Source organism: Cricetulus griseus (genome assembly GCF_003668045.3).
Source record: "Cricetulus griseus strain 17A/GY chromosome 1 unlocalized genomic scaffold, alternate assembly CriGri-PICRH-1.0 chr1_1, whole genome shotgun sequence".
In the NCBI taxonomy this organism is placed as follows: domain Eukaryota; kingdom Metazoa; phylum Chordata; class Mammalia; order Rodentia; family Cricetidae; genus Cricetulus; species Cricetulus griseus.
In genome coordinates, this window is record NW_023276807.1 from 175,333,119 (window position 1) to 175,358,352 (window position 25,234).

Consider the following 25,234-nt stretch of genomic DNA (forward strand, 5'->3'; position numbering starts at 1 on the left):
ATAGCTGTGGCAGGTTCTGGTGGAGACATACTGTCCTTGCTTTTATTGTGGTTTTACCCCAGCATCTAAGCATATGGATTTAGGGTGATTACAAATGTAGGCTTTGTTTTCTGTGTGTTCAGGATGGGATGTTCAGTGGGATCCACAGGAAGCAAGGAGGCTACAGCCGGAGTGAGCCTGAGGGATTGGGCCTGCTGGGGGAATAGAAAGAACAGAGAAAAATCTGCAAACAGCCTACAGACTAGCTGGGGGCTGGGACACAACTGAGGGGAGGGAGGCTAGTAGGGGATGTTCTGTGATCAACAAGAAGTGTGGATGGGGGAAGGCAGGCTGCAGCTAGTGTTCTGTTGCAGCATTAGGTGTGAGTCTGTGGGACTGGCTGGGGGAAACAGAGAGCAAAGCAAATAAACTCTTTTCTTATACATTCAGCAAACTTTATATTGCAAAAAGAGAAAGAACAATTGAGACAGGTGTTTGCTCTCGTGCACAGGAATACATCTATCTGAGCTCTCTCACAGCTTTGCTTTGCAATGTTTACATAACACACATCAATTCTGACCCAGTAACAATGATAATTTCTTAGAATGTAGATATAAAATCTATACACTAATCTACTGAAATACTCGAAATTTTTAATCTTCAGTTAAACCATCATGAGAAAATCCAAAATGTCTCTCCTTTCCCTCAGCTATCACTCTCTGAAAGCTGGAATCCTCTCTCAGATCATGTAAAGACACACTAAAAGCACACCAAGAAAAAGAAAAAAAAGGTTCATCTTGCTAACATAATGCCCATAAGTCTGGTGAGATAATGCCCATATTTTAACCTTGAACCACAATGTCAGAGTTAAAGCTTCACTTAATTCATACAGTACATTATTAATTATCAACAGTGCCCCACTGACTCAGAAGTTCCCTATCTGGCTGTTGTCATTTATTACTTGTTTAAGCATGACTCAATCAAAGAGTGTGCTTGTATTAGGCTGCTGGTTTAATTTAGAATTAGAACGCTCATATTTGGGCAACTTTCAAATACAGAAATACTACATGTGGCATATGAACTATGAATTTTGTTTCCCATTACTACAGGAAGAATTTATTGAAATAAAATTTTACGAGACAAAATGCAAATCTACATGCTTATATTTAGGTGTGTACATGTATATACTAACCCTAACTAAAGCATTACAAGCAATACTAACAGTTCTAGTTACATATTCCCAAAGACTTAACTATTTTAAAGATACATGTTATAAAGACACTTATGTCAAAGGCAAAAATGAAGAATCAACATAATCTTTGAGGTTTTCAGTATTATTTCAAAAAGCTCTCTATCCTCCATAGAAGAAACTATGTATTTGTTTATTCTAGAAAAAAAATATAAAAGGATAATGCTATCATGTAAAGGATTCACAAAACCTATTTGTATAACCCATGAAAGCCATACCCACTGAAGGTAAACAGCAGTTATGGTCCCTACTGTATGACAGATACACCATCAGCTTTCCTCTTTGACAACAAGGGTTTATCTTTTTCAAACTCTCTTAACTGTGCCACAGAAATTCAAATCCTGTAGCAACAAGTTAAGACTACAAAATAAGGCATTCTGCTTACATGTCACAAAAGTAACAAGCTTAAAATAGTAAAGCATATTCTTAATGTCTTTACAATTTCATATAATCCAAACATTATACAGACAGCAATTTTACCCCCAAAATACAATTAATTGCTACTTTCCAGGGGGGGAACATCTTCAACTTTGGCTCTCTCTCCTACCATGATCTTTAAGTCTAGGTAGGTCACCCACTAAAAAGTTTTTCAAATTATATTATATCTAATTTGATAAAAATCCCTGTAGTTTTATTTAGGGAAGGAAAGAAAAGTGGACTTGGCACAGACATGCCAACAGGGTAACGAAGTTTCCTTAAACAAAACTTCATCCTCCACACACAACCCAAACCTTCCATCCACCTGCAACAGGTAAGAGGCAGCAATACCACCTCTATCAGCACAAGGGAGAAAGCTGAAATGCTCTGAAACACCTAGTATTTCAACTGTAGACTTGACATCAAAGATGTACTCTAAAATACATGTTGTTTTTTTTTCTGAAATCTGGATTTGACTGCCCATCACACTTTTACATTAAATGTTGCTTAAATAAAAATAATTTCAGTATTCTACCACCTAAAGATCGTAAAGCAATGGTTATACATCAGCAGCAGCAGGTAAAATGCACCTAATTTGGGTCCTTGACACCTCTTGTTTAAGTTTATTGTACGATAAAGTTCTTCACAGTTTAAAATATTGTGAAGTGAGATTTTATATATAATTATATTCACATACATACTATGTACACATACTATCTGAGGTGTCCATAAACCTGGAATATGTGTTTATCAGTAGGGTACCCCACTTGAGCAGGAACCCTGAACAGATTGGTGTGGACTGTCAAACAGTTTTCAAGAAATGCTTAGAAATAAGACAAGAATATTATTATGAGCAATTATAATAAAACTTCACCTTATTTACATAGTGCCTATCTCCCAAGAGGTAAAATATGCTTCATGGATATTTTTCAGTATCTCTGTGAGGCAGGACATTGGGGACACTATCATTTTCCACAACCCAGGGACTACTAGGACAATGTACTTTGACATCGGCAGAGCAAAATTCAAACATGTAAAGACCTCTAGGCTCTCAGTCTCCCTTACTACATTTCAGTCTTTTTTTGTTTTTTTGAGACAGGGTTTCTCTGTGGCTTTGGAGCCTATCCTGGCACTCATTCTGCAGACCAGGCTGGCCTTGGAACTCACAGAGATCCACCTGCCTCTGCCTCCCGGGTGCTGTGTCACTAACGCCCAGCTATGCCACCAACGCCCAGACACATTTCAGTCTTGTGGTACAACAGAACTCTCAGCACAATGGGTTAATGTCTAAGTCTTCCTATATCACCAATGTGTGTTAGATTTCTACCACAGGGAGATCAAATGGTATTTTGGCTTTGGCAGATGAAAAAGTCTAACATTCAGTGTGGTTATAACTCAGTGTAACTTCTCCAGTCTAAGTGCAACACAGCCGATTGGTCTGGGGGGGGGGTGTCTAACATGGCAATGAGTTCTCATCCAAACAGCTACTGGTAACTGACTACAGAGACAGCCCAGGACCTGGCACTGTCTAAGGTCTTTTCTAATTCCACATATGGTATACACATATAAATAAGCATCTTAGCACATAATGTACAGCTGCATCAGTTCAGGTTCCAAGGCCTTATGGGTGAACTTTAAAGGCCAAGAGCTCCTCAGAGTGCATATTGTTTAAAGATCGAAGATCTGGCAACTTTAGAAGTAATTTTGTAAAAATGGAGGCCTCATTTGGGTGGTTTTTCATGATTAAGGTCCTTAGTGCACGGATGAGCGTTTCTTGCAAAGCTTCCACCGAGTTGACATTTTCAATTCCAGACCGATCTAAAGGGAAGTAAGGAAGAGAGAACAATGAAGGAAACAATATATATTTTTACTTGATGATCACTACCAAATTCAAAATAGTTTTACACACTATAAAAAACACAAGCTTAAAACTGTAAAAATTGTTAGCCAGGCATGGTGGCACACACCTCCAGCAATTGAAAGGAAGAGGTCTGAGGTCAAGGCTAGCCTGGGCTACTGAGCAAGTTCCAGGACAGCCAGAGCTACAGAGAAACCCTATCTCAAATTAAATAAATTTTTTAAAAAAGGAAAAATTCTCAATGGGAAGTTTTATAGTTGCTTATTGTGCATATATCTCACATTTGGTAAATCAGAATTCTTAGTAGTTGGAATTTTGTTCATATAAGTTTAGAGGTTCTAATTTCTTTTTTTTTTCTAATGTATATGGGTGTTTTGCTTGCAAGTGTGTCTGTGTGCCCTGTGTATGCCTGATGCTGAGGAGTCCAGTGGACCCACTGGATCCCCTGGAACTGGAGTTACAGATGGTTGTGAGCCACTATGTAAGTCCTAGGAATCAAACCCTCTGGAAGAGCAGCCATTGTTCTTAACTGCTGAGTCATCTTTTCAACCCAGAGTTTCTCAGTATTTAAATCTGCTGCTAACATCAACTGCTTCTGGTTGACAAGATAAAATAATGCAGAAATATACCTTTACCACATATGGACTACATTCCCACTTCCATGCACAGTTGATTCCCTACCCTAGTATTCACACCTTGTAGTCCCTTCCTAGAGAGGATGTGGGGGGATTTCATCACACTACACTGTGAACCCCAAGTTTGCATTTGCATTAATTAAATAAAATTAACCTTGGCCAGGAGGCTGAGTTAGCAACTAGTTGGCCAAAGTAATCGAAGAGCATCAGAGAGCATCTGGACAAGATAGAGAGATGCACCAGAAGTAGTAGGGAGGGATTTGGAGAGAAGCAGCTTTTTTTCCTTTGGCGGAACAGAAGGATGCTTTCTTTTTAGAGATGCCAGCAAGGAGAGAAGGTTACTAGATGCTATTCAATCTCTCTGAGCTAGCAGGTTTTCACCCCAGCCTTTGAATCTCAAATGTTATTTATAAATAAAATGATAGAGTTCTAGTTAAAGCTACCTTTAGCAGCAGCAGCAGAGCTCATGCCTGCAGAGATAGAATTCCTTCCAGGCTGCACCTCAGCAGCCAGGTCACTGCCAGAGAAGCAGGGAAATAGCAGTAGATTAAGGCACAGCCAATGTGCTAAAGTTAAAACAAGAGGGCTAGACTTACTGATTCCCACACAATGAATAAAATGTGGCCACTGAGAGGAGCAAGCCTTTATGGCTACTGTCTGGAGAGATACCTTGAGAGGAAGTTGATACAACCAAAATGCAAGGTGTCAGGGAAACTGGGAACATCACAGAGTCATAAGGAAACACTGTAACAACTCAGACATAAGGAAACACTGTAACCATTCTAACAGCAAGTAGCCCCATACTAGGTTCACATGAGAAAAGCCTTTGCTCTAACAGGATGTGGAGTCTGAGGCACAGAAGGATGAAATTATCAGTCATGAATTAAAGGCATAACCAGATTTTGAGCCAGCCTGCTTACCTGCAGATACCAGAACAACTGCTGTGAACAAGCTCATCTCCTCATCACTGAGCTGGAGAGCGTTCAGCTTCTCACTAAACTCAAACATAGAACTGAGCAGATCCCCTGCTCCCATTGAGTGCAGGTCATCCACACTGTACTTCTTCCCACTTAGAAAGGTGACAGTCCGCTCCTTTGCATCAAATAATGAAGCAAATCGTACCATTAGAACCTGGAAGGCAGAACATTCAAATGTATTTGGAGAAGTTCATTCAGAAAACTAAGATATAACTATTCAAATCAGTTAAGAAACATCGTACGTATAAATGGAATTTTATAAAAAGGAAACTGAATTTATATCTAGAACTTTAAAGGCTAATTCTCCACCAAAGCAATAAATATCCCAACATCAAAAGAAAGTCCAGATAGCAATGGCAAATATACTAAACACTCTTAAACTCTGTAAGCAGATATTCAGAAATGCAAATATAAAATTAAAGTGAACAATGATGTCACTGAATTAATAAATGGAGCCTGACCAAAGGCATTCAAGATATTCTTCAGGGTCCCAAGCATGTTTCAGGTGTCTATGCCCTGAGAGAAGTCCTATTTCAATAGAGCATCACTGAGAACCTTCAAAAAACCAAAGGCAGCCAAAGCAAACACATCACACAAACCCTACTTAGATCACTGCAAGACCCAGAGTGTACACCTGAAGACAGCCATCACAGCAAGTGACTGCTACTCAAGCCCAGGAAAATACTATATTAGGACAACAGCATTCCCTACATTCCACTGTCTGACACTAATGCTGTCTTTATGCCTCTTTTACAACTGAAGGTGCACTGTGCTTTCTTCTACAATGCCCCAAACAAAGGTGGGTTGATCAGACAACCCAAAAGGGGGTGATTATCCTGTAATAATGGTGCCAATTACTTTGGAGCACAGTCACATGGTAGAAAGAACATATATCTTGATGTCCAGGACCCATGTTGAAATCCTTGCCACCCTAAGAACTCTCATGCTTGGTACAGAGTTGAACATTTCCAGTCCCAAGTAGTTCAATGTACCTGTCCCTTCTCAAAGCCCTGGGATAATTATTGTTTTGTTAGTTTGAGATTCTGAACTATAAACATTTATTTAGAAAAGAAAAAAAAAGTAGGTACATGGGCTTCACATCAACAGTCAGGATGAATAAAACCTACCTCAAAAGTGCCAGCTTTTAAAAGGTTGACCTGATCATGCTGAGACAGATCTCGGAAACCAGGAATACGTTTTGCAAATTCCACCACTTCTTTTACTGCTGGTGTAAAACTCATTGAAAATTCTTCCCAGATTTCATGCCCAGACTTCTGAGGGTCCACATATGGAGACTTGCTCATAGGACAAACCTAATTTACAGGAAATAGAAAAACTCTTAAATTGTGAGGGGGCACAAAGAATTCAAAATTGTCATCTCAATCATGAGAACCCTCAACAAGAAGTAACTCCCTAACTCAAGCAAGATTATCCATTAAAACCCTTCCTCTGTATGCATTTCACCTCAGCACAAGAACCCTCACAGCAGTCACACTTGTCAGTGAACATAAGAAAATGGGTGAATCCTAGACACTGTAAGGTGGGTAAATAAAATGGATGTTTTACAAATCACATATTCAGGTTGGAGAGACGGCTTAGCAGTAAAGAGTAAATACTGCTCTTCTCAAAACCCAAGTTCAGTTCTCAGCACACATGTCCGAGGCTCATGACTGCCTGTTAGATGCAGCTTCAGGGGCACTAACATCTCTGGCCTCCTCCAGCACTTTCACACACGTGCACATACCCACTCACACATGCAGATAATTAAAAATTCGGCAGCAAATGAGTTTAATCCCAGAAAAAGGGAAGCAAAGGCATGAGGATTTCTGAGTTCAAGGCCAACTGGTACACACAAATAGTTTAAGGTAAACCTTAAGTACACAGTAAGACCCTACACCTCAAAACAAACAAAAAAAAATACATTTTTAAATAAAATAGAAATCACCTATCTTTTACATTTAAAAAGCCTTGTACAGGGCAGTGGTGACACGTCTTTAATCCCAGCATTTGGGAGGCAGAAGCATGTGGAGCTCTGTGAGCTTGAGTCTAGCCTGGTCTGCAAAGCATGTTCCAGGAAACCAAGAGCTGTTACACAGAGAAAACCTTTCTTGAAAAAAAAAAAATAAATAAAAAAAATAAGGGGCTAGAGAGATGGCTCAGAGGTTAAGAACACCGGTTGCTCTTCCAGAGGTCCTGAGTTCAATTCCCAGCAACCACATGGTGGCTCACAACCATCCGTTATGAGATCTGGTGTGCAGATATACATGGAAGCAGAATGTTGTATACATAATAAATTCTTAAAAAACAAAAAAACAAATAAAAAGCCTTGTAAAGCTAGGAGTGGTGGCTCACATCTTTAATCCCAGTACTAGGGAGGCAAGCATATCTCTATTGAGTTCCAGCCTGGTCAACACAGTTCCAAACCAGTCAAGGCTCTACACAAAACCTTGCCTGAATGAATGAATGAATGAATGAATGAATGAATGAATGAATGAATGAATGGATGGATGGAGTGGGCAAGACAGCCAGTCCTATAAACTAAGTGTGATGGCACACACTTTTAATCCCAGCACTAGGGAGGCAGAGGCAGGCAGATCTGAGTTCCAGGTCAGCCAGGACCACAGGAGCCCCTGTCTCAATTATGCTTTAGACAGCCTAAGACAACCTAATCTAAATAGCTATAGACGTTTAAGAGGTAGCCTAGGAAAAACACTATCTAAAACCAACCTTTTCAAAAAAATCTTGCACAGGCCTAGTGTACTCTGTAACACTGCTGCCACCTCCCATGGGCATGCAGTGCTTTCAAGTTTTGAGAACAAATCTTCCCATTTGTTTCTCACCTTGGTTATTATGGCCTGATTGTAATGACCTGGGAGTCTGTGTATTTGTTTTATGGCTGGAGAGACAGTCGTGGGTGCTGGGAACCGAAGCCTTACTTTGGGTTGTAAGCACAGCCTTTAATGGCTGAGCTATCTCTCCAGTCCGAGTCTGTTTTTTTAGGCACCATCTCAGTGTATAATTCTTTCCTTAGATGAGTACATGAGCCTCTGAAAGACTCAGTACCTTATCCATACCCAAGTGAGGTCACAAACCTGTACTTAGTTCCTATTTCAGAACTCATTTGTTCCTCAGTAAACTAAAACACTGAACCTTCTAAAAGGTAAGCAGCATAGGGTGCCTTATTAAGAGAGTCACAATGGTGACCAGGGACCTCCACCTGCTCGGCTAGGAGACGGACTGGGTACCACATACACCTTCCAAACAGGAACTGAGGGAAGCCAAAGAAGTTGTAGGAACACTAAAGAGACAAGAAGCATGTACCATATAGTCTATTATTAAAACTAGCTTTTATTTAAATTCCTACTAAACCCTAAGAGTCCAGGAATGAGATGATTCTTAAGCCTGGAGACTGCCATGAAACAGAACCTAAAAAGTCTACAAGTGTCTAGAGGAAGAACCCAAGGACACAAGGTAAACATGTCTTAGAGCGCCTTTCAGACTCACACTCAGACACTGGCAAGAGACAAAAGAAACGTGAACATGAAGACTGGGATACAATCAACTATTTTTAAGTTGGAAAAACAAAAGATAATTACCTGGCAATTGTACAACACAAGCACTATCAAAGGACTTCCCAGTTTAAACTGGAAATGGAATAGTACTGCTGTTTTGATGAAATTCTGGTCGAACATAAACACCGTATATTTTGGGTAGAATGTTGAATTTGATGTAACAAATTTGAATGATATGAATAATATTAACTTATCTCAGGATAAAATCCTAGAAATTAGGCGATTAAATTAGTCCTTAATTCTAAAACCATAAAAGATCTATCTTCAAAGCTCTCCCTACATCTTAACTAAACAGAGGCTAAAAAACCTCTCTGCTAGGCAGTGATGCACCCTGAAGTCCCAATGATCCACAAGATCACTTGAGCCCAGGAACTCAAAGCTAGTCTGGGCAACATAGCAAGACTGTCCTCACAAAGAGCAACAAAACCTCTCTCCATAGAAATCAAAGAAGCTAAAAAGATCAACCCTTTTGGAAAAGATCCCAAAGTTAATGAAGTACTAATTTATCAGAACACCTAAATTTCCGAGATTTCCAAGTATTATAGGATCAATTCTGTGTGAATCATATTTTATACAAATCTTAACCCTACAGTAGTAAAGAAAGTACAAGCCTGTACCTATTGCTATGTGAAATTAAGTTAGTCCACAAGCATTGCTTATTAGCATTATTTCACTAAAAATACTACACAAAGAGGCTTCTAGAAATCTCCCTTGGGCTTCCTGACCCACCTCCCAAGTCAGCATACCACCCCCCACCCAAAATAAAACCTTCCAAGCTTTCCTTGATACAAGGCGAGCAAAGAATCGATTTCACTATACCAGATGCATCCTCCCTCCAGTGTTGCACAGGAAACTATTCTTGTTCTCATTCTGACAGAATCCATCTATTGGAACTCTATCACAGACTCTTTGAGTATAAGCACTGGAGAAGTTCACACAGTGTCCATTTGCAATACAAATGGCATGCCCATTTGGGTAATGCATTATGTTCCTCCCTTTGTACTGTCCACTGAGATGCTGCTGGCTCTCACTACAGGTAAAGTGGCTGTGAAGCCCACTGCTACAGTGGTCATGATTTAAATTATATTGCTCCACGTTCCTGGGGATCCGTTCTCCTCTCTGGGATGGCATGCTCTCAGCTGAGGTTTCCCGATGCTCTTGATTATACAGAAAGGTATCCTTGTGGGCTCTGGTCACCATGCCAATCACTTCCTCCTTTGCAAAATCAGAAGAGGGAGGAGAGCTTTTGAGGTTTTCTTGCTCCAGCTGGGGCTTGGGCCGCAGCTGTTCCTGAGCTGATAAGGTTGACTGTTCATGACGCTCTGCTAAGGTGTCATTTTGCAGGTGGCCATTGAACTGGGTGTTCATCATGGTCTTCATTGCACTCTGCATTTCAATTAGCATTCTCTGTTTCTCACGCTTAGGAATTCGGCCAAATCGAACAGCTATTGAGGAGAAAGACAGTGTCAGTGTCTATATTCTAACAGGTTCTGCTTATATGAAATACTAACACAAAATTGCCTCTGAGCCGGGCGTTGGTGGCGCATGCCTTTAATCGAATGCTGTAGAGCATTCGAGATCAACTAGGGCTATATAGTGTAATACATAATACATAGTATAATATAGTACACAACACATATATATTATTTTTATGTATATGAATGTGGTGCATGTAAGTATACCACAGATGACCAAAAAAAAGGTATCAGGTCCCTGGGTACTAGAGTTACAAACAGTTATGAGTCACTATGTGGATGTTGGGAACTGAACCTAGGTTTTCTACAAGAGCAGTGAGTGCTTTTAATCACCAAGCCATCATTCTACACCAAATAACTGCCCCCCCCCCAGAGAAAAACCTGAAATCACTTAGGAAAAATGGAGGTCCAGTTACAAGAAGCAACATAAAAAGGAGCCGTGCCAACAGTTGCCTCTGAGATGAAGGCCCTCATCCTACCATAGTGAGTTTCAATCCACAAGATGTCACACTGGGCTTCCTGAAATCTCCACTTCCCCATAAGAGGGTCTAGTAACTGCTGACAGCTCAGTGGCCAACTTTACACTTTACAAAATCTCTGAGCTGGGAACTTACCGTCTCTTGACATTCCCACTGACAGACACTTTTTGAAGCGACACTGCTGGCATCGGTTCCTGTTCATCCTCATGATAGAGCAGTTCTCATTCTTCAGGCACTTCTTGTATTGGATGTTTTGCTGAATGCTCCTCCGAAAGAAACCCTAAATTAAAGGAAGATTTATCCATCCATGTAAAAATAGCTGCATGAAGTTCTCACAAGAACTAGTCCCACATCTAACTAGTGTATGTAGAGCTTGGCCCAGGTCAAAGAAAAGAAAATCCTGACACAGAATTTAACTGGATCCTTACTAGTATCAATCAGCAAGTACAAGATATACCAACCAAATTCCTCTTCCCGCTGAAGATACTTTGTGCTGGCCCAAAGTACCTATTTGTAAGCACTCCTCCTGCTAGACCTCATGCTCTACCTTGAAAGCAAATTCTATTTTTTTTTTTTTTTTTGGAAATGGGACTCATGTAGCCCAGGGTGGCCTTGAACCCATTATATAGCTTGGGATGGTCTTGAACTCCTCTTCCTCATACCTCCACTTCCCAAGTGCTGTGATGACAAGCATGTGCCACCATATCTAGCTTTCATAACTTCTGAAACATAAGTAAGTTTCAGAAAGCTGAAGAGTTTCAACAGAACCTTATGTTAACAATAGCAGAGCTTTGTCATTTCTGGATCATTACCTACTGACACCAACAAAGCCTACACACTCATGCTAGATGTCCCTGACCATAGGTCAGCAGCCATGTCACAGTACACACCCAGAGCCATCTATCATCCAGGGAAAGAGTTCCCAGGCAGATGACTATAAATAGGTATCTTAACTACACAAACTATTAAGTACATGCTCTATGCCAGGTCTTCATAGACCCTCTAGCTCAATGTTCCCAAAAAGAAAAGAAAACTTGAGAAAAATAACTGCAAAATCATTTCAAACTGTCTCTCCCCCTAATATTATAACTACACATGATATATCTTTGTTAAATACTGACCAGATATAAATAAATAACATTTTTGCTTCTTACTGCTGTGATACTATATACTTGGCTTAAACAACTCAAGAGCTAAAAATAGGTACTGAGGGCTAGGAGGTAGCTTAGTGGTAAAGAGCAGCCTAGCCTGTGTGAGACCTTGGGTTTCATTCCCAGCACTGCCCCCAAAAGCATTCATTAAGCAGAATATGGTGGCACACTCCTGTAATCCCAGTAACTTGGGAAGCTGAGGTGGATTGAGTTCTAAGTCAGTCTGGGTTACATCAAACAGACACCACCAAGATATTGATCAATTATTTGTATTTATCAATGAGGTGCTAGAGAGATGGTTTAGTACTTAAGAGCACCGGCTACTCTTCCAGAGGATCAGCACCCACATGGAAATTCACAACCATTTGTAATGTGTGTTCCAGAAAATCTAACACCCTCTTCTAGCCTCCATAGGCACCAGGCACACAAGCAGTGCACAGACATATATGCAGGCAAAACAAGAATGTACATAAAATAGTAAAATACTTTTTAAAGAGAATACATAATACATTTCATTCAGATCATGGTTTTACTTTCTAGCTGAAGAACTTAGCTTAAAAATGCTTCACATTTTAAAAATATATACAGAATTTATACAGTTCTTTAAAACAGTAGAAAAGGGCTACATCTACACAACACTTACTAGATATTAAAAAGCTCCCAGTTACAACTCAATTCAAAACTGTCCCAAGAGACTTGCTCTTTCACTATGAATGTTCCTTATCTTATTCGTTCCGCCATATCCTGCCAAACTCTAGCCCACTCTAGTGAGAAAACGGCAGAACACATGCCATCCTTGTTAATGTTTAGTAACAGGGAAAAGTGTTGTGTCACATTTAGGAGACATTCGTAGATGTGGGTAAGGAGGCAGAGCTACTTCAATGAGGCTACCTAAGGCTCTGGTTGCAAGCACTAGAAATAATCAACTTATAAATCTACTCTTTCCTGAATATTCCATTTGAATTCAAGATGATCTGACTCCACTTGTATTATATTATTTGTTGCTATTACTTATTTTTGCTCATTTTGTGTTTGAGATAAAGTCTTATTAAGTAGCTCAGGCTGGCTTGCCTCAAGCATTATTTCTCAGCACACTATATTTTGGCAAATACTTAGCAGTTATTTCCAGCCCACAGTACCTAACAAGGTCTAAGATCTGATATGGTTTGAATATGTTCCTCAAAGATCATGTTCTAGAAAATTAACACTCAATGTCACAGTCTTGAGAGGCAAGACTAGTGGGATCCTATGTGTTCTGTTTTCTTCAACTGGCTAATGTTAATATAAAAATGGAGTTGTTATAAAAAAAAAAGTTGGGAGCAGGCATGGTGGTACATGCCTGTAATCCCAGAAGAAGCAGGTGGATCTCTGTGAGTTTGAAGCCAGCCTGGTCTACATGATGAGCTCCAAGGCTACATATAGAGTCCTTGCCTAAAACAAAACAAAAAAAGTTAGCTGGGCTCATTCCTATACACACCCAAGCTCACATATGCATAAGCACTCTATCTGCTCCTATTCAGTGTCTTCCATCCTCCAACAGAAAGGCTCTCCCAAAATGCAGCCCCCAGTTTCCAAAATTCTAAGGCAAATTAACTCTACCTTCGGTACTCTGCTTCGGCAAACGGAACATACTAAGACCTAACTCAAATCTTGATTTGTAGGCATGGTGCCTGTAATCCCACCCCTTGGCAGGAAGCAGGATTGCAAGCATTGGGTCATCTTCCATTGCCATACACAGCAAGTACCAGGTCATCATCCACTGCCTTACATACCAAGTACTAGATCATTCTCCACTGACATACATAGCAAATATTAGGTCATCCTCACTTCCCTACAAAACAAGTACCAGTCATCCTCCACAACCCAACATAGCAAGTACCAGGTCATCCTCCACTGCCATATACAGCAAGTACCAGGTCATCTACCACTGCCCTACACTCAAGGTACCAGGTCATCCTCCACTGCCCTATACAGTAAGTACCATGTCATCCTCCACTACCCCATACAGTAAGTACCGGGTCATCCTCCACTCCTGTACATAGCAAGTTCCAGGCCGGCCCTAGACTACCAGAGACCCTGTCTCAAAAGCACAAAAAAGAATAAAAATTGAACTACCCCAACAAGGCAGTGAAACCCCTAAATGTCTGACTCATATCTATTTCCTGACCATGTGCCTGACTTAGACAGTGAATGAAATAGAACTGCGGCTGCTCCACACCCCAAGTCACTGGAACTAGGACAGCAAATTTATTTTGATCAGAATCTTAAATCTGAGGACGAACAGCTGATTCCTCCCTCCCTTCTAAATAAACTGTGGACATTCACAAACCTAACCCGCTTTCTTTAGTCCCAGAATTAGAATGGTAGTAAGAAATAAAAGCTTGCGTTACCTTACAGCCTTCACAAGCATGAACTCCATAGTGGAATCCTGACGCCACATCCCCACAGACTTTACACAGTAGAACCATGCCACTAAATTCTAGGGCACAAACAGACAGGAAATAAAAAGCTAAAGAATCACTCAAGTGTTTTTCCCAATTGAATATTTTATCTCATTCAATTTGCAAGTGATTTAAAAAAAATATACTTATACCTTTGTAGCACAGAAAAAATCTCTATACCAAATTAACAAAGGAAAGCCAGTCTTCTTTCCTCTCCCTCCCCCAGTACTGGGGATGAGCCAGAGGCCCTTGCCCACACTAGGCCAAATGCACCAAGCTACACCCCCAGCGGTAGCTGACTTTTTCCATTTTGATGATTTTAAGTATCCATGGAAATTTTGTAAATCTGTAGTTACCTTATGCCATACATGCAACAAGAACTAAGTAAACAATTTTCCTAGAGAAAAAGAATTCAGAGAAATTAATCAATAGAAAATGTATCTCGGGGTTGGACGGCAATGGCTGACAGATGGCTCAATAATTAAGAACACTTGCAGCGGGCCACGGTTCAATTCCCAGCATCCACATAGCAGCTACCAATAACTTAACTCAGTCCCTTCTGATCAGGTAGGGTGCCCCCTTCTGGCCTCCAAGGACACCTACACAGACACACATATAGTGCACATACATTCTTCCAGGGCACCTACACGCAGACGCAGACACAGACACAAATGGTGCATATATATTCTTCCAGGCTCACACACATACGCATAAATTTTAAAAGCAAATAAATAAGTGAACCTTTTCTACAAAAAAGAAAATGTAAAGAAGGCTGAAGGTATATTTCAGTGAAGAGTGCTTGCCTAGTGAACATGGGACCTGAGCTCCTTCCCCAGCTTCATAGAAAAAGAAAAAAATTTAAAGTTGCAAAGGTTTTGAGTTGTGCTGCGTCAATTCAACAGCAAAAGCTGGGCAAGCCCCAGCCCCATGCCTTCTCTACCAGCTATGCTAGCTGCCTTCCACCCACACTCACCCAGGTAAGCCGGTGGTTCCTAATCCCAAATGTTTCTAGTTCTGACTTCATGAAAGTAAACCCTTCCCACAACCAGAGACAAGGCTCAACAGTAGGAGTCCAGCAGAAAGGTACCTCCAAGTGTGTGGTAAAGGAAGAAGAGACATAACTTGGCCACATAGGACCACATGACAGCCAGTCCCTGGCTGAAACGTCTAAAACCATCACTGATGTTTCGCCTAACCACTGATCATGGTAACCAGAGGGAGAATAAAGTAGAGTAGTGCCCAAAGGAAAAGCCTGGGATAGAAAACCCATCTGCATCAGTGGTCACAATATAAAACACTAGCAGACTTACTTGTCATACCGCTGTGACTCTTGGTCATGCCAGGAGCACCAGGTTTGCCTGTTTTCACAGGACAATCTGTGTGATCACTCTTCAAGACACCGTCGATGCTAGAGATATCACTGTTCTTGGGATTTCCGTTGGCATCAGAGTTAGAGCTATTTGGAGAAGATGGAACAGATGAGGACGAGGACTGGAAACTGTTCTCAGAACCCTCACTGTGACAAGAGGCAGGACTGGAGGCAGAGCTGGAGGAACTGATGTAGGCAATCACACCTCCTAGAAAGCAGTACAAGTAGACAATTAGATACAAGATGATACATGTATTTGATTTTTACTCATGAATGTTAGAAAAGTCACTAACTTCAGAAACAAAAAGTGATTGACACTATTTCTGTTTATACCAAAAGACTTTTTCTTGTTTCAGATTACTCCTTCCACAAGTTCAAAGCTATGTTAAGTGCTTTTGATTTAGCCATGAGAAAGCCTTCAATAGCTTGTTTGTCATAAGCATATAACAGACACAAACCTAGCCTCTGAGTGCCTTTAAGGCTCAAATCAGAAAATTGCTGTAGACAAACCTGCACTAGTCCTAGCTTCCCTGGTACTCCAGTGCTTGCTTCCCCAGCACTTAGCTGAGACAAAGGCCAATGGGAACAAGGGTTCCATTTAGACTAGGAGACAAAGTCTTTATCTTAATGCAGAGAACCTTTCCCAGCTGCTGCTCCCCAATCTTGCTGCTCTGATTCTGCCTGAAGACAGGACTCCCCACTGAGTCCACAGCCCACTTCCTTCCTGGACCCACCACCCACCACTGGACTTATACACTCATCTGTATTCAGTTCTTAAGGATCCAGACGCACTGCATGTTCTTCTAACACACTGTTAACAGGCCACATTAAAGAGACTGGCAGAAGATACACTATGCAAGAACAATAGTAAGGCAGAAGCTAATCTTATCTACCAGACATCCTCCTGGCTGCTCAAAGCAGGACAGTTAAGTTCATGGAAGTAACCTCCACAATCCCTCAGCAAACTGGCTTGGGCCTCTGCAAAGCTATAATCTGCTCAGGATGAGATAGTGTTTAAAAGTGTTCTTAGGGTATAATTTTAAACTTGTTCCCTAAAAGAGATAAAATACTCCAAGAGTAACCTCAAGGCCAAATATATTATTTTCCTAAATCCCAGACCAAACAAGTAATTCACCTCTTCTCTCCCAAGGTCCACTGTGGTTTCTCTTGCCTCCATCATCAAATATTCACTGGTTCCTCAGTGTACAGCAGAAACGACAGTCACCTTTCCCAGCACTGTACACTCCACCTACTGTCTGCCTGCTTTCACCTATTTTCTGGCTGTAATCCTCAGTACACTTTACAGGGATGAACCCTGCCACACATACTTTCTGCCTTTGTGAAGTCCACACTGACTAGTAAATTCTAAGTGGTGTAAAATATAAATGAGATGCCAAGGTATCAGACATGGGGCTCCTGACAACAGTCTAGCTGTATATGCACATAGGAGGTGGAGAATGTCAAGTGCAATGGAAGCATTAACTTGAAAATTTAAAATGTAAGATGTGGCTCAGTGGTAGTGTACTTGCCTAGCCAGCAGGATGAGGCCCTGGGGGTTCAATTCTCAGTACTGGGAAAAGAAAAAGAAGTTTCCTAAAGATAACAGCTCTTTGGCCTATCTTTGACCCAATTTTGGTAAAGATGAGATCTGTGTTTATCAGTTGCTTAAAAATATAAGAGGTGGAGGACGGCAAAAAAAAGTTCCACATATATTGGAACTCCAATATAAGAGTTCCACAGGCAAAGAGCGTGTAACACACAATGACCACAGTTCAGATCCCCAGAACCCAGCCAGGTAAAGAGACAGGAAAGGCTATAGAGATGCTCAGGCATGAAGAGCACCTTCTCTGCTCTTGCTGAGGACCTGAATTCAGTTCCCAACACCCACATCAGGCTGGTCACAATCACCTGTAACTCCAGTTCCAAGAAATCTAACACCCTCCTTCTGGGCTCCACAGGGAGCCCCTGCATACATGTGCACGTACACACACACATACATATACATAAATCTTAAAAATAAATGTCAGGCAGTCACAATGTGTAATCAATGTGCATGGGAAAAGGGGGTCAATCTCTTGAGTCAGAGAACAGCCAAACAATTCAGCAAAGGGACCAACCTTACTATGTGAGGTAGAGATCAATCAAGGCACACACCCAACAGCAACCTCCAACTTCCACATGCATGTGTACCTGCACACTTGCCAACACATATACATAGACACACACACACACAGTAATAGTAATAATTTAATATAAATAAATAATCCACACAGCAAACAAGTTGAGGCTCAAACAACCCTCCCAAATCCAGATACTTTCATTTACAGACAGGAGAGAAAAAAACTAGGTACAGGAATTTAAACCACTTTCAGTCTATTGTGTTGAAATCAGCTATTCAATGTGTATTCAAGTACCAAACACCCACATCCTAATGGGGGATGTCCTTCTGTATGCTGTGAATATATGTTTCTCTTATTGATTGATGAATAAAGCTGTTTCAGCCAATGGACACACAGTATTTAGCCAGGCAGGAAATCCAAACCAGGATAGAGAAAGGGAAGAAGTGGAGTCAAGGAGGCACCCGGTAGCTGCTAAGGGAGCAAGAGGTCCGGGCATCACCAGTAAGCCAAGACCACATGGAGATAGACAGAATAATAGAAATGGGTTAATAATTGAGAGAGCTAGCCAATAAGAAGTCTGAGCCATCAGACACAGTTTATAATTAATATAGGCTTCTGTGTGTTTATTTGGGAATAAACGGCTACAGGACCAGGAGGAACAGAAACTTTCGTCCACAACATCCAGATCGGAAACCTAAGGAGTAAAATACAACCACAGCTCTCAGGAGGCTGCTACAATCCAAAAGAGGGAGGGGACAAGTGCCTCCTTAGCTAGAATTTCTCAGTATGTGAAAATTCAACTGCACATACTTCACAAGATTGTTTTAATTTATGTGCCTATGTTTGTGTTCATAAATGTATGCCAAGTGTGTGTGGGCACCCACAGAGTCCAGAAGAGGGCATCAGATTCCCTGGAGCTGGAGTTACTGGCAGTTGTGAACAGCCCAATGTGGGTACTAGGAACCAAATCTGGTCTCTCTAAGTAGAGCAGGAAGTGTGCTTAACCACTGAGCCATCTCTCCAGTCTCTACAGTTCACTTTTAAAGACAAAAATAGTAATTCACTAAGCCAGGAATGATGGTACATGCCTGTAACTCCAGCACTCATAAAGCAAGGCAGGATACTGAGTTACACATAACAAGTCCTTGCCCCAAAACCAAAACAAGACAAGCAGAAAAAAACAAAACAGAACAATAAATTGGTCAGTTATAAATGTTAGCATCTACTTAACACAACTGTCCAATTATTTTAAATGCCTTGTGATTTCAATGAGAACCTGCAAGCCTATTCTGTCTGGAGAACATCATATGTGGAGAAAATCTCTCAACACACCTGTGTTTAAAAAGCTTAAGAGATCTCAAGTGCACACCATAAATCCCAGGGTTAGCAAACTGCTCCTGGTTTACGGGCGTCTCTCTGCTCAGAACAGGATACCAAGAAAAACATTTTATCAGTGCAGTATTTCACAGTTCTGTATCTGTAGAAAATATAGCCTAGGCACTCAGTGCACACCTACTACCTGAAGAGGATAAAAACTAGGCTCTTCCTTGAGATGACTTTCCTAGGGCCAACACTGTAAGTCATTGGTGTTCACAAGCCTTCTGAGTACCTCTACTTACAAATACACATTTAGCCTATAATGCCAAAAGTCAGGAAGCAGAGGCAAGAAGATTCACATTCAAGGCCAGCCTGAGCTATACGGTGAGATCTTGTCTCAGAACAACCTAGGTCCTTAATGGGGGTGAGGGTCAGGCAGGCTAAGGAGGTACCTCAGTGGCCAAGAGCTCTTGTTGTGCCAGCATAAGGATCTGCAATCAGATTTCAAGCATCCATATAGAAAGTCAGCCATGGTTTTGCACACTTGTGACCCTAGAACTGGGTGGAAGGATTCAAGGCAGGAAGATCACAGAGGATTGTTGGCCAGCCAGCCAGGCTAATGAGAAGTACAGGGAGGACCCCCCTCAGGACAGCACCTGTGTGAGGGACAGGGCCTCTTGGGCTCTAGGTTCCGAGAAAGACTGTCTCAAGGGAAATAGGTAGACAGCAATGGAGAAAAGCCAGCATTCTCCTCTGACCTCTGCACATGTACACACCACACTATATAAACAAACTTAGAAATCTGCCAACTGCACACACCACATACACTAAATAAACTTTTTAGAAATCTGAGCTAATGCAGACTGCTTGATAGTAGCCAAAAGCACTGCTTGGGTCATGATGGTATTAAAACTTTCTTTGTAAATGCTCCAAAATGAAACATAAGGAAAATTTCTGGACTGTTATCAATCTAGCTCATATGTAACTCCACTTATTAGGGGATTCAAGTGTCTGTATTCAACACCTTGAAATCACTGGGACCCATGTAGAAACAGCAGCCTTCTTCCAGTGAGACCTTCAAAACCAATTTTCTTGTCCTCATCTCCTCTACACACCAATCTACCAAGGTCACAGTTAGCAACTCAGTGGTTAAATGTAAACGTCCTAGAAGGTAACGCTTCCCGGATCAGCACCTCATGTGAAGAAAGGAAAATGAAACTCTTAAGTTAACACACAGTACTGAAGCCAATAATGAAATGAACATAATCTCCTGGTCACATTTCAGCCTTCTAACCTCCATTAAGCCATTTACAAACAAGGAAGCTGGAGTGAGAAAGACTGAGTAAGGCAGCTACAGTAAGCAGCAGACCAGATACAAAAGTCACTGAGCTATCTATCCAATGAGTGAGTTCACAAGATCACTAGGAAGACCTAAGCAAGCAAGTTTCTTTCTTACCAAGCCTGAGTCATCACATAAAACAGAAATATCACCAGTAACTACAAGACTAAAATGAAAGTGTTCATAAAAGGGATTATTATATAGATACATGCTTTTGTGCACATTGTCTCTGATGATAAAGCAAGAAATGTAAAATCCCTGATCCAGCAAATCCCAACACTTCCAGAAACAAGCAGAATGCACTTCTTAGAGCCTTGAGCTAAAATTAACTCAGGCAGCAAGCAGTCCTCTCTATTTTTAGCTGAAGGGGAGTGGAGCTGGGCCAGGTTCCCAGTCAGGGCTTACCCAGGAGTCAACGCCCTCCTGCAGGCTGAGGTCGCTTTCGTCCTTCCTGGGCTTACCCCTCTTGGAAAGGAGGCTTGCCGCCAAGTCACAGAGATACTTTCCTGTTTTGTGCCTTAGAACTGAACATTTTACCACCAAGGATGCTTACTTTCTGATCACAGAAGTGACTTACTAGTGATCCCTCTCATAGGAAGGTCGGGTAGTTCTAACTGAAACTCTCAGTTTCCACCTGTGCTGGGTCTGGGGCTCCAGAGCACAACACGTTCTCTCTCCAAAAAGCTCTAAAGATGAAGGGGAGAGCTGTGAGCAATGGTGCAAAAAGCTCTAAAGATGAAGGGGAGAGCTGTGAGCAATGGTGCACAGAAAGGATTGAATGCTAATGACCATATGAGCAGTGAACAGGGTAGAGATCAAGGGCAAAGTAGGTCTGAAAGAAGGCATCCCCTGCTAAATGATGTGGCTGCAAAGGATTTTTAAATAAGATTACAGAAATGAGGTCTTCATATGTAAAACTAATAACATTATATTGGTTTCTATGTACAGCACTAGAAGGAAGCCAAGGTGTAATCTAGTGTCTGCAAAGTAAGCCAGTTTCACAAGATGAGAGGAAAAAGGGGATGGGGGAGGGGGAGAGGGGAGAGAGGTGAGGGGCGAGGGGAGATGGGAGCAGAGGGAGAGGGAGCGCAGAGCACTAACATGAGGAACTTGGACAGAGGCCCCTGACCCTTTTCTCAGCCACAACCCTATTCCTCTAAAACTGAATGGATCCATACATTATCTCCTTAAAGCTCCTCACTACAGATCCCTCTACTTCAAGATTCCCTAAGTCAGTGGTTCTCAACCTTCCTAATGCTGTGACCCTTAACACAGTGCCTCATGTTGTGGTGACTATAAACTACAAATGCCTGTATTTCAGATCAGGCAATTTCTGAACAATGAATAAAATCTAACTTCAAAATACTTCCCATGAAAAGGTCCTAGCTGACCCCAACGTTACTATGAGTCAGCAAAGCAATATGCCAAAGAGAAATAGGTGTGTGCTCGTGTGTATTGGTGTGTGTGTGTGTGTGTGTGTGTGTGTGTGTACACGTGTGCATATACATATAGGGTCCAAAACAAAGAGCCTAACTTTGAACTTGAGAAATGACAAACCACTTCCAGGGTAGTCAATTCACTTCTGGGAGCTACATCCCAGAGGGCAACAGGGATTAAACACTGGGCCAAGCGACAACTGTAAATGGGTGGGGTGAGGGCGGCTACCAGCAGCCACCATGGAAAATGCTCACAATTTGTAACACCAAAAGTCAAGACTAACATACGTAATTTCGTCCTCCAAAGGCCCAAATCAGAGAAACTTCTAACCCACCTGACCCAACCACATCATGAATTAAAACCTGAAGAATTCACATGTAGGGCGGGGTTAGAAGAGACTGAATCTACCAACCTCTAAATTACTAGCGAAAAAATGTTCACCCCATGAAAGATGGTTATTTTCACGAGGCAAAGGGTAAAAAAGAACCTCAGTCAAAACTGTCTTTACTGTTGGTCTAAAAATCTGTAAAACATCTGTTACAACAGGCGTGATTTTAAAAGATGCAGAGAACTCAAATTCAAACAAAAACTTCATTTGCTTCAGGTGTAACAGCCAGCACTGAGGTAGACTAAAACGAAGTGGGGAATGTGCTACTACTCTGTGACCATGCTGCAAGAAACGTATCTTTTTGGGTTCAGGCAAAGTAGGTCCTGAAAAAAAGGGGTTTTCCCTCTTTTGGCATTTGAGTTAGGATCTCACACTGTAACCCATGCCTGCAACTTTCTGCGGTCTCCTGCCTCAGCCTTCTGCGCGAGGATAAAATATTTCCAATAAAAAAATGTGTTGTAAGGTTCTGAAACCCTAGGGTCACCACAGCCCTGGAACACAACGAGCCACATGCAGAAGAGCCCCTCCTCTCCAAGCTCGAGGAGGCTTCTGGACTATGTCCTCCACGAGGAGGGTACTGCGGGGCTCCCACGAGTCTCTACTCGAGAATGACCCACACACTCCCTGCCCAGCAAGGTCAGCCCCGCCGGGGTCACCTCGGGACGCTCAGGCTGCAGCGCGCACTGCGGCGGGACGAACGCCCAGCCTCGCGGCAGGTGCGCATGCGCGGCGGACTCCGCAGCGGGAGACCCGGGACCGCGGCCACGTCAAGGCGAAGGCCCCGGGGGCGGAGCCTCACGCAGGCTGTGGGCTCCCCGGCGGCGCCGCCCCCACGTGTCCCTGCAGCCCCGGGGAATGTGGGTCACCGCGCGGCCTCACGTGTCCCCGCCCGCCGCCGCCCAGAGCGCATTATGTAATGCCGCGTCACGCGCCCGCGCAGCCAACCGGCGCCCGCGTTGCCGAACGTAAACACACCGTGCACGTGGCCCGCGCGGCAGGGCCATGTGAGGGGGGCGGCCGGCGCGCAGGGATCCCAGGCTCGGGATCCCGGCGGCCTCCAGCGAGAGACGGCCGCACAGACACGCGACCCCGCGACCCGCGCCTCCCTCCCGCTCTTACCCGCGTTCAGTTCCATGGTGCTCGGCGGGGTGCGGCCCTCACCGCGCCGCCCGGGGCTGCAGGCGGTGGGGCTCGCGGGCCCGCCTCATGAGCACCGGGCGCGGGTGGCTCCTGCGGGCCACCCGGCAGAAGCGCAGCGCAGCGGCTTCCTGTGGCAGCGTTCGGCGGCGGGCACGGCAGCTGACGGGAGGGCGCCTCGACCATGTGACCCGCGCACACCCCCTCCTCCGCCGCCGCCGGCGGTGCGGCGGCTTCGCCCGCTCCTCCTCCTCTGGCCGCCCGCTCCTTTTTCCGACTCCTCCCGCTCCTGCCCCCGGCTCCGCCCGCTCCTCCTCCCCAGGACTCTCCCGCTCCTGCTCTCGGCTCCGCCCGCTTCCTCGCCGCAGGCTCCGCCCCCATGCTCGGTCCAGACTTTCCATTCGGTGGACCCAGCGGCTCCTCCTCGGGCCCGCCCCCTCCTTTTTCCTCCATTCCTCACACTTCTTTCTACTCCGGACTCTCCCTACGCCAGGTCCCGCCCCCTCCTCTTGGCCACGCCTCTCCGTTCCCTAGACTTGGCCTTGTCGCCCCGCCCTCTCCCACGGCTACTCTCCCCGCTTGGCCCCCTTTGCCAGGCCCTAGCCGCGCCTTCCTCCTGGCTCTCGCCCCGCCCACTCTACCTCCTCCGCCCCTCTCCAGCTCCTCTCGCATCATCCCCATCCCCAGTCCCCACTCCTGCCAACTGATCTCGGGCTGCTAAAGGTGCTCTTCTCCCCTCCCCCCTCTGCGCTCGTCCCCAGCGTTAGCCAATCTGGTCACCTCGGCGGTCTACAAGGTTCAATGCCGCCAAGCTTTCCAGGACTCTGAGCTTGGCTAGCATGTCCTGCCGACCGACCTCAACGCCAGCTTCCGGGGACACTGACCCTTTCTTTCCCCGCTACCCCTTAGATATTTACATCCAACCTCATCAATTAAATAAACGTTCGTTGTGATCCTCGCATTCACATTTCTAGTGAAGACCTCAGATCTGGATTCCCATATCTAGCCGCGGGCTTGGTTACGACCCCTTGACCTCTCAGTTTAGGATGTGGACAGGTACGTGCATTCTCACAATTCAGCATACGTTTACTAAAGATTGGTGCATTTCACCTTGCATGTAAATTTTCTATCAAACTAGAAATGGAAACAAATGGGATGCGTGCTGAGGTGAATCCAGGAAGACGTGCTTTTAAATGCATTTAAATGTGATACAGAAGATGACCTGACTTCCCCATGGATAGTTGGACAGTAATATGTAAAGTTTAGGTGGTGGGTATTGAAAAGTTTCTACACCCCGATAAGCCTCTCCAATGACACAACAATCCAAATCAGACCAAATCAAACTGAATTAGAAAAATCCCACATTTAATGGATACAATGCTCCAGGATGGTCTTCCAGCACACACACACACACACACCCCAAGAGATGGGGAAGGGAGACCAGAAAAACCACCAGTCTGTTTTCTGGGGGCAGCTGAAATTCCCTGTGGGAGTGGTCTTGAGCATCTCTGTGAGAAGGTCCATCATTTGGCAGGCTTTCTGAGATGCAGCAAGGTTTGGGGGGACATAGGGGAGGGGGCTTGGGTGGAGCTACCATGACATTCCAGACTCTTTGGGTATATGAATGCCAGGGGCTAGGGTGAAGCTTCCACCTTAACAAGTATGACCAATGAAAAGTGCATTCCTGTTTGTGCTGAAATTATTTGGTATAGAATGTTGGAACGTGTCCTAGGATAGACATGTTTGCATGGGAACACTCTCCCACCTTCCCCTCATAGGTTCCTTCGCTGTAGCAATTTTTGCTATGTTGGTTAAACCTCCTGAAGTCATCAATTTAAGTTTCTCACATGCTCTCTCGTTGCTTTTTACACTATTTAATCCTTAACAAATCTGA

General features: G+C 43.3%; 1 protein-coding gene across 1 annotated transcript; it reads right to left on the minus strand.

The window, feature by feature from the left end:
• Window positions 1-612: 612 nt before the first annotated feature.
• Window positions 613-23,338, minus strand: Nr1d2 (nuclear receptor subfamily 1 group D member 2). Its single transcript, XM_027389388.2, has 8 exons — window positions 23,323-23,338; window positions 15,544-15,810; window positions 14,183-14,271; window positions 10,777-10,921; window positions 9,507-10,132; window positions 6,243-6,428; window positions 5,059-5,269; window positions 613-3,463 (listed from the first exon to the last, which is right to left on the minus strand). Exons 1-8 carry the CDS (start codon window positions 23,336-23,338, stop codon window positions 3,267-3,269), a joined length of 1,737 nt encoding a protein of 578 aa, XP_027245189.1. The 3' UTR covers window positions 613-3,266.
• Window positions 23,339-25,234: the final 1,896 nt, after the last annotated feature.

Excerpts from the sequence above, each read along its gene's own strand:
- Nr1d2 (XM_027389388.2), bottom strand. Across the intron at positions 5,270-6,242 it reads TAAAAGCTGGCACTTTTGAG|GTTCTAATGGTACGATTTGC; the intron begins GTAGGTTTTATT and ends TCTGCCTTCCAG. Across the intron at positions 3,464-5,058 it reads AGTTGTTCTGGTATCTGCAG|ATCGGTCTGGAATTGAAAAT; the intron begins GTAAGCAGGCTG and ends ACTTCCCTTTAG.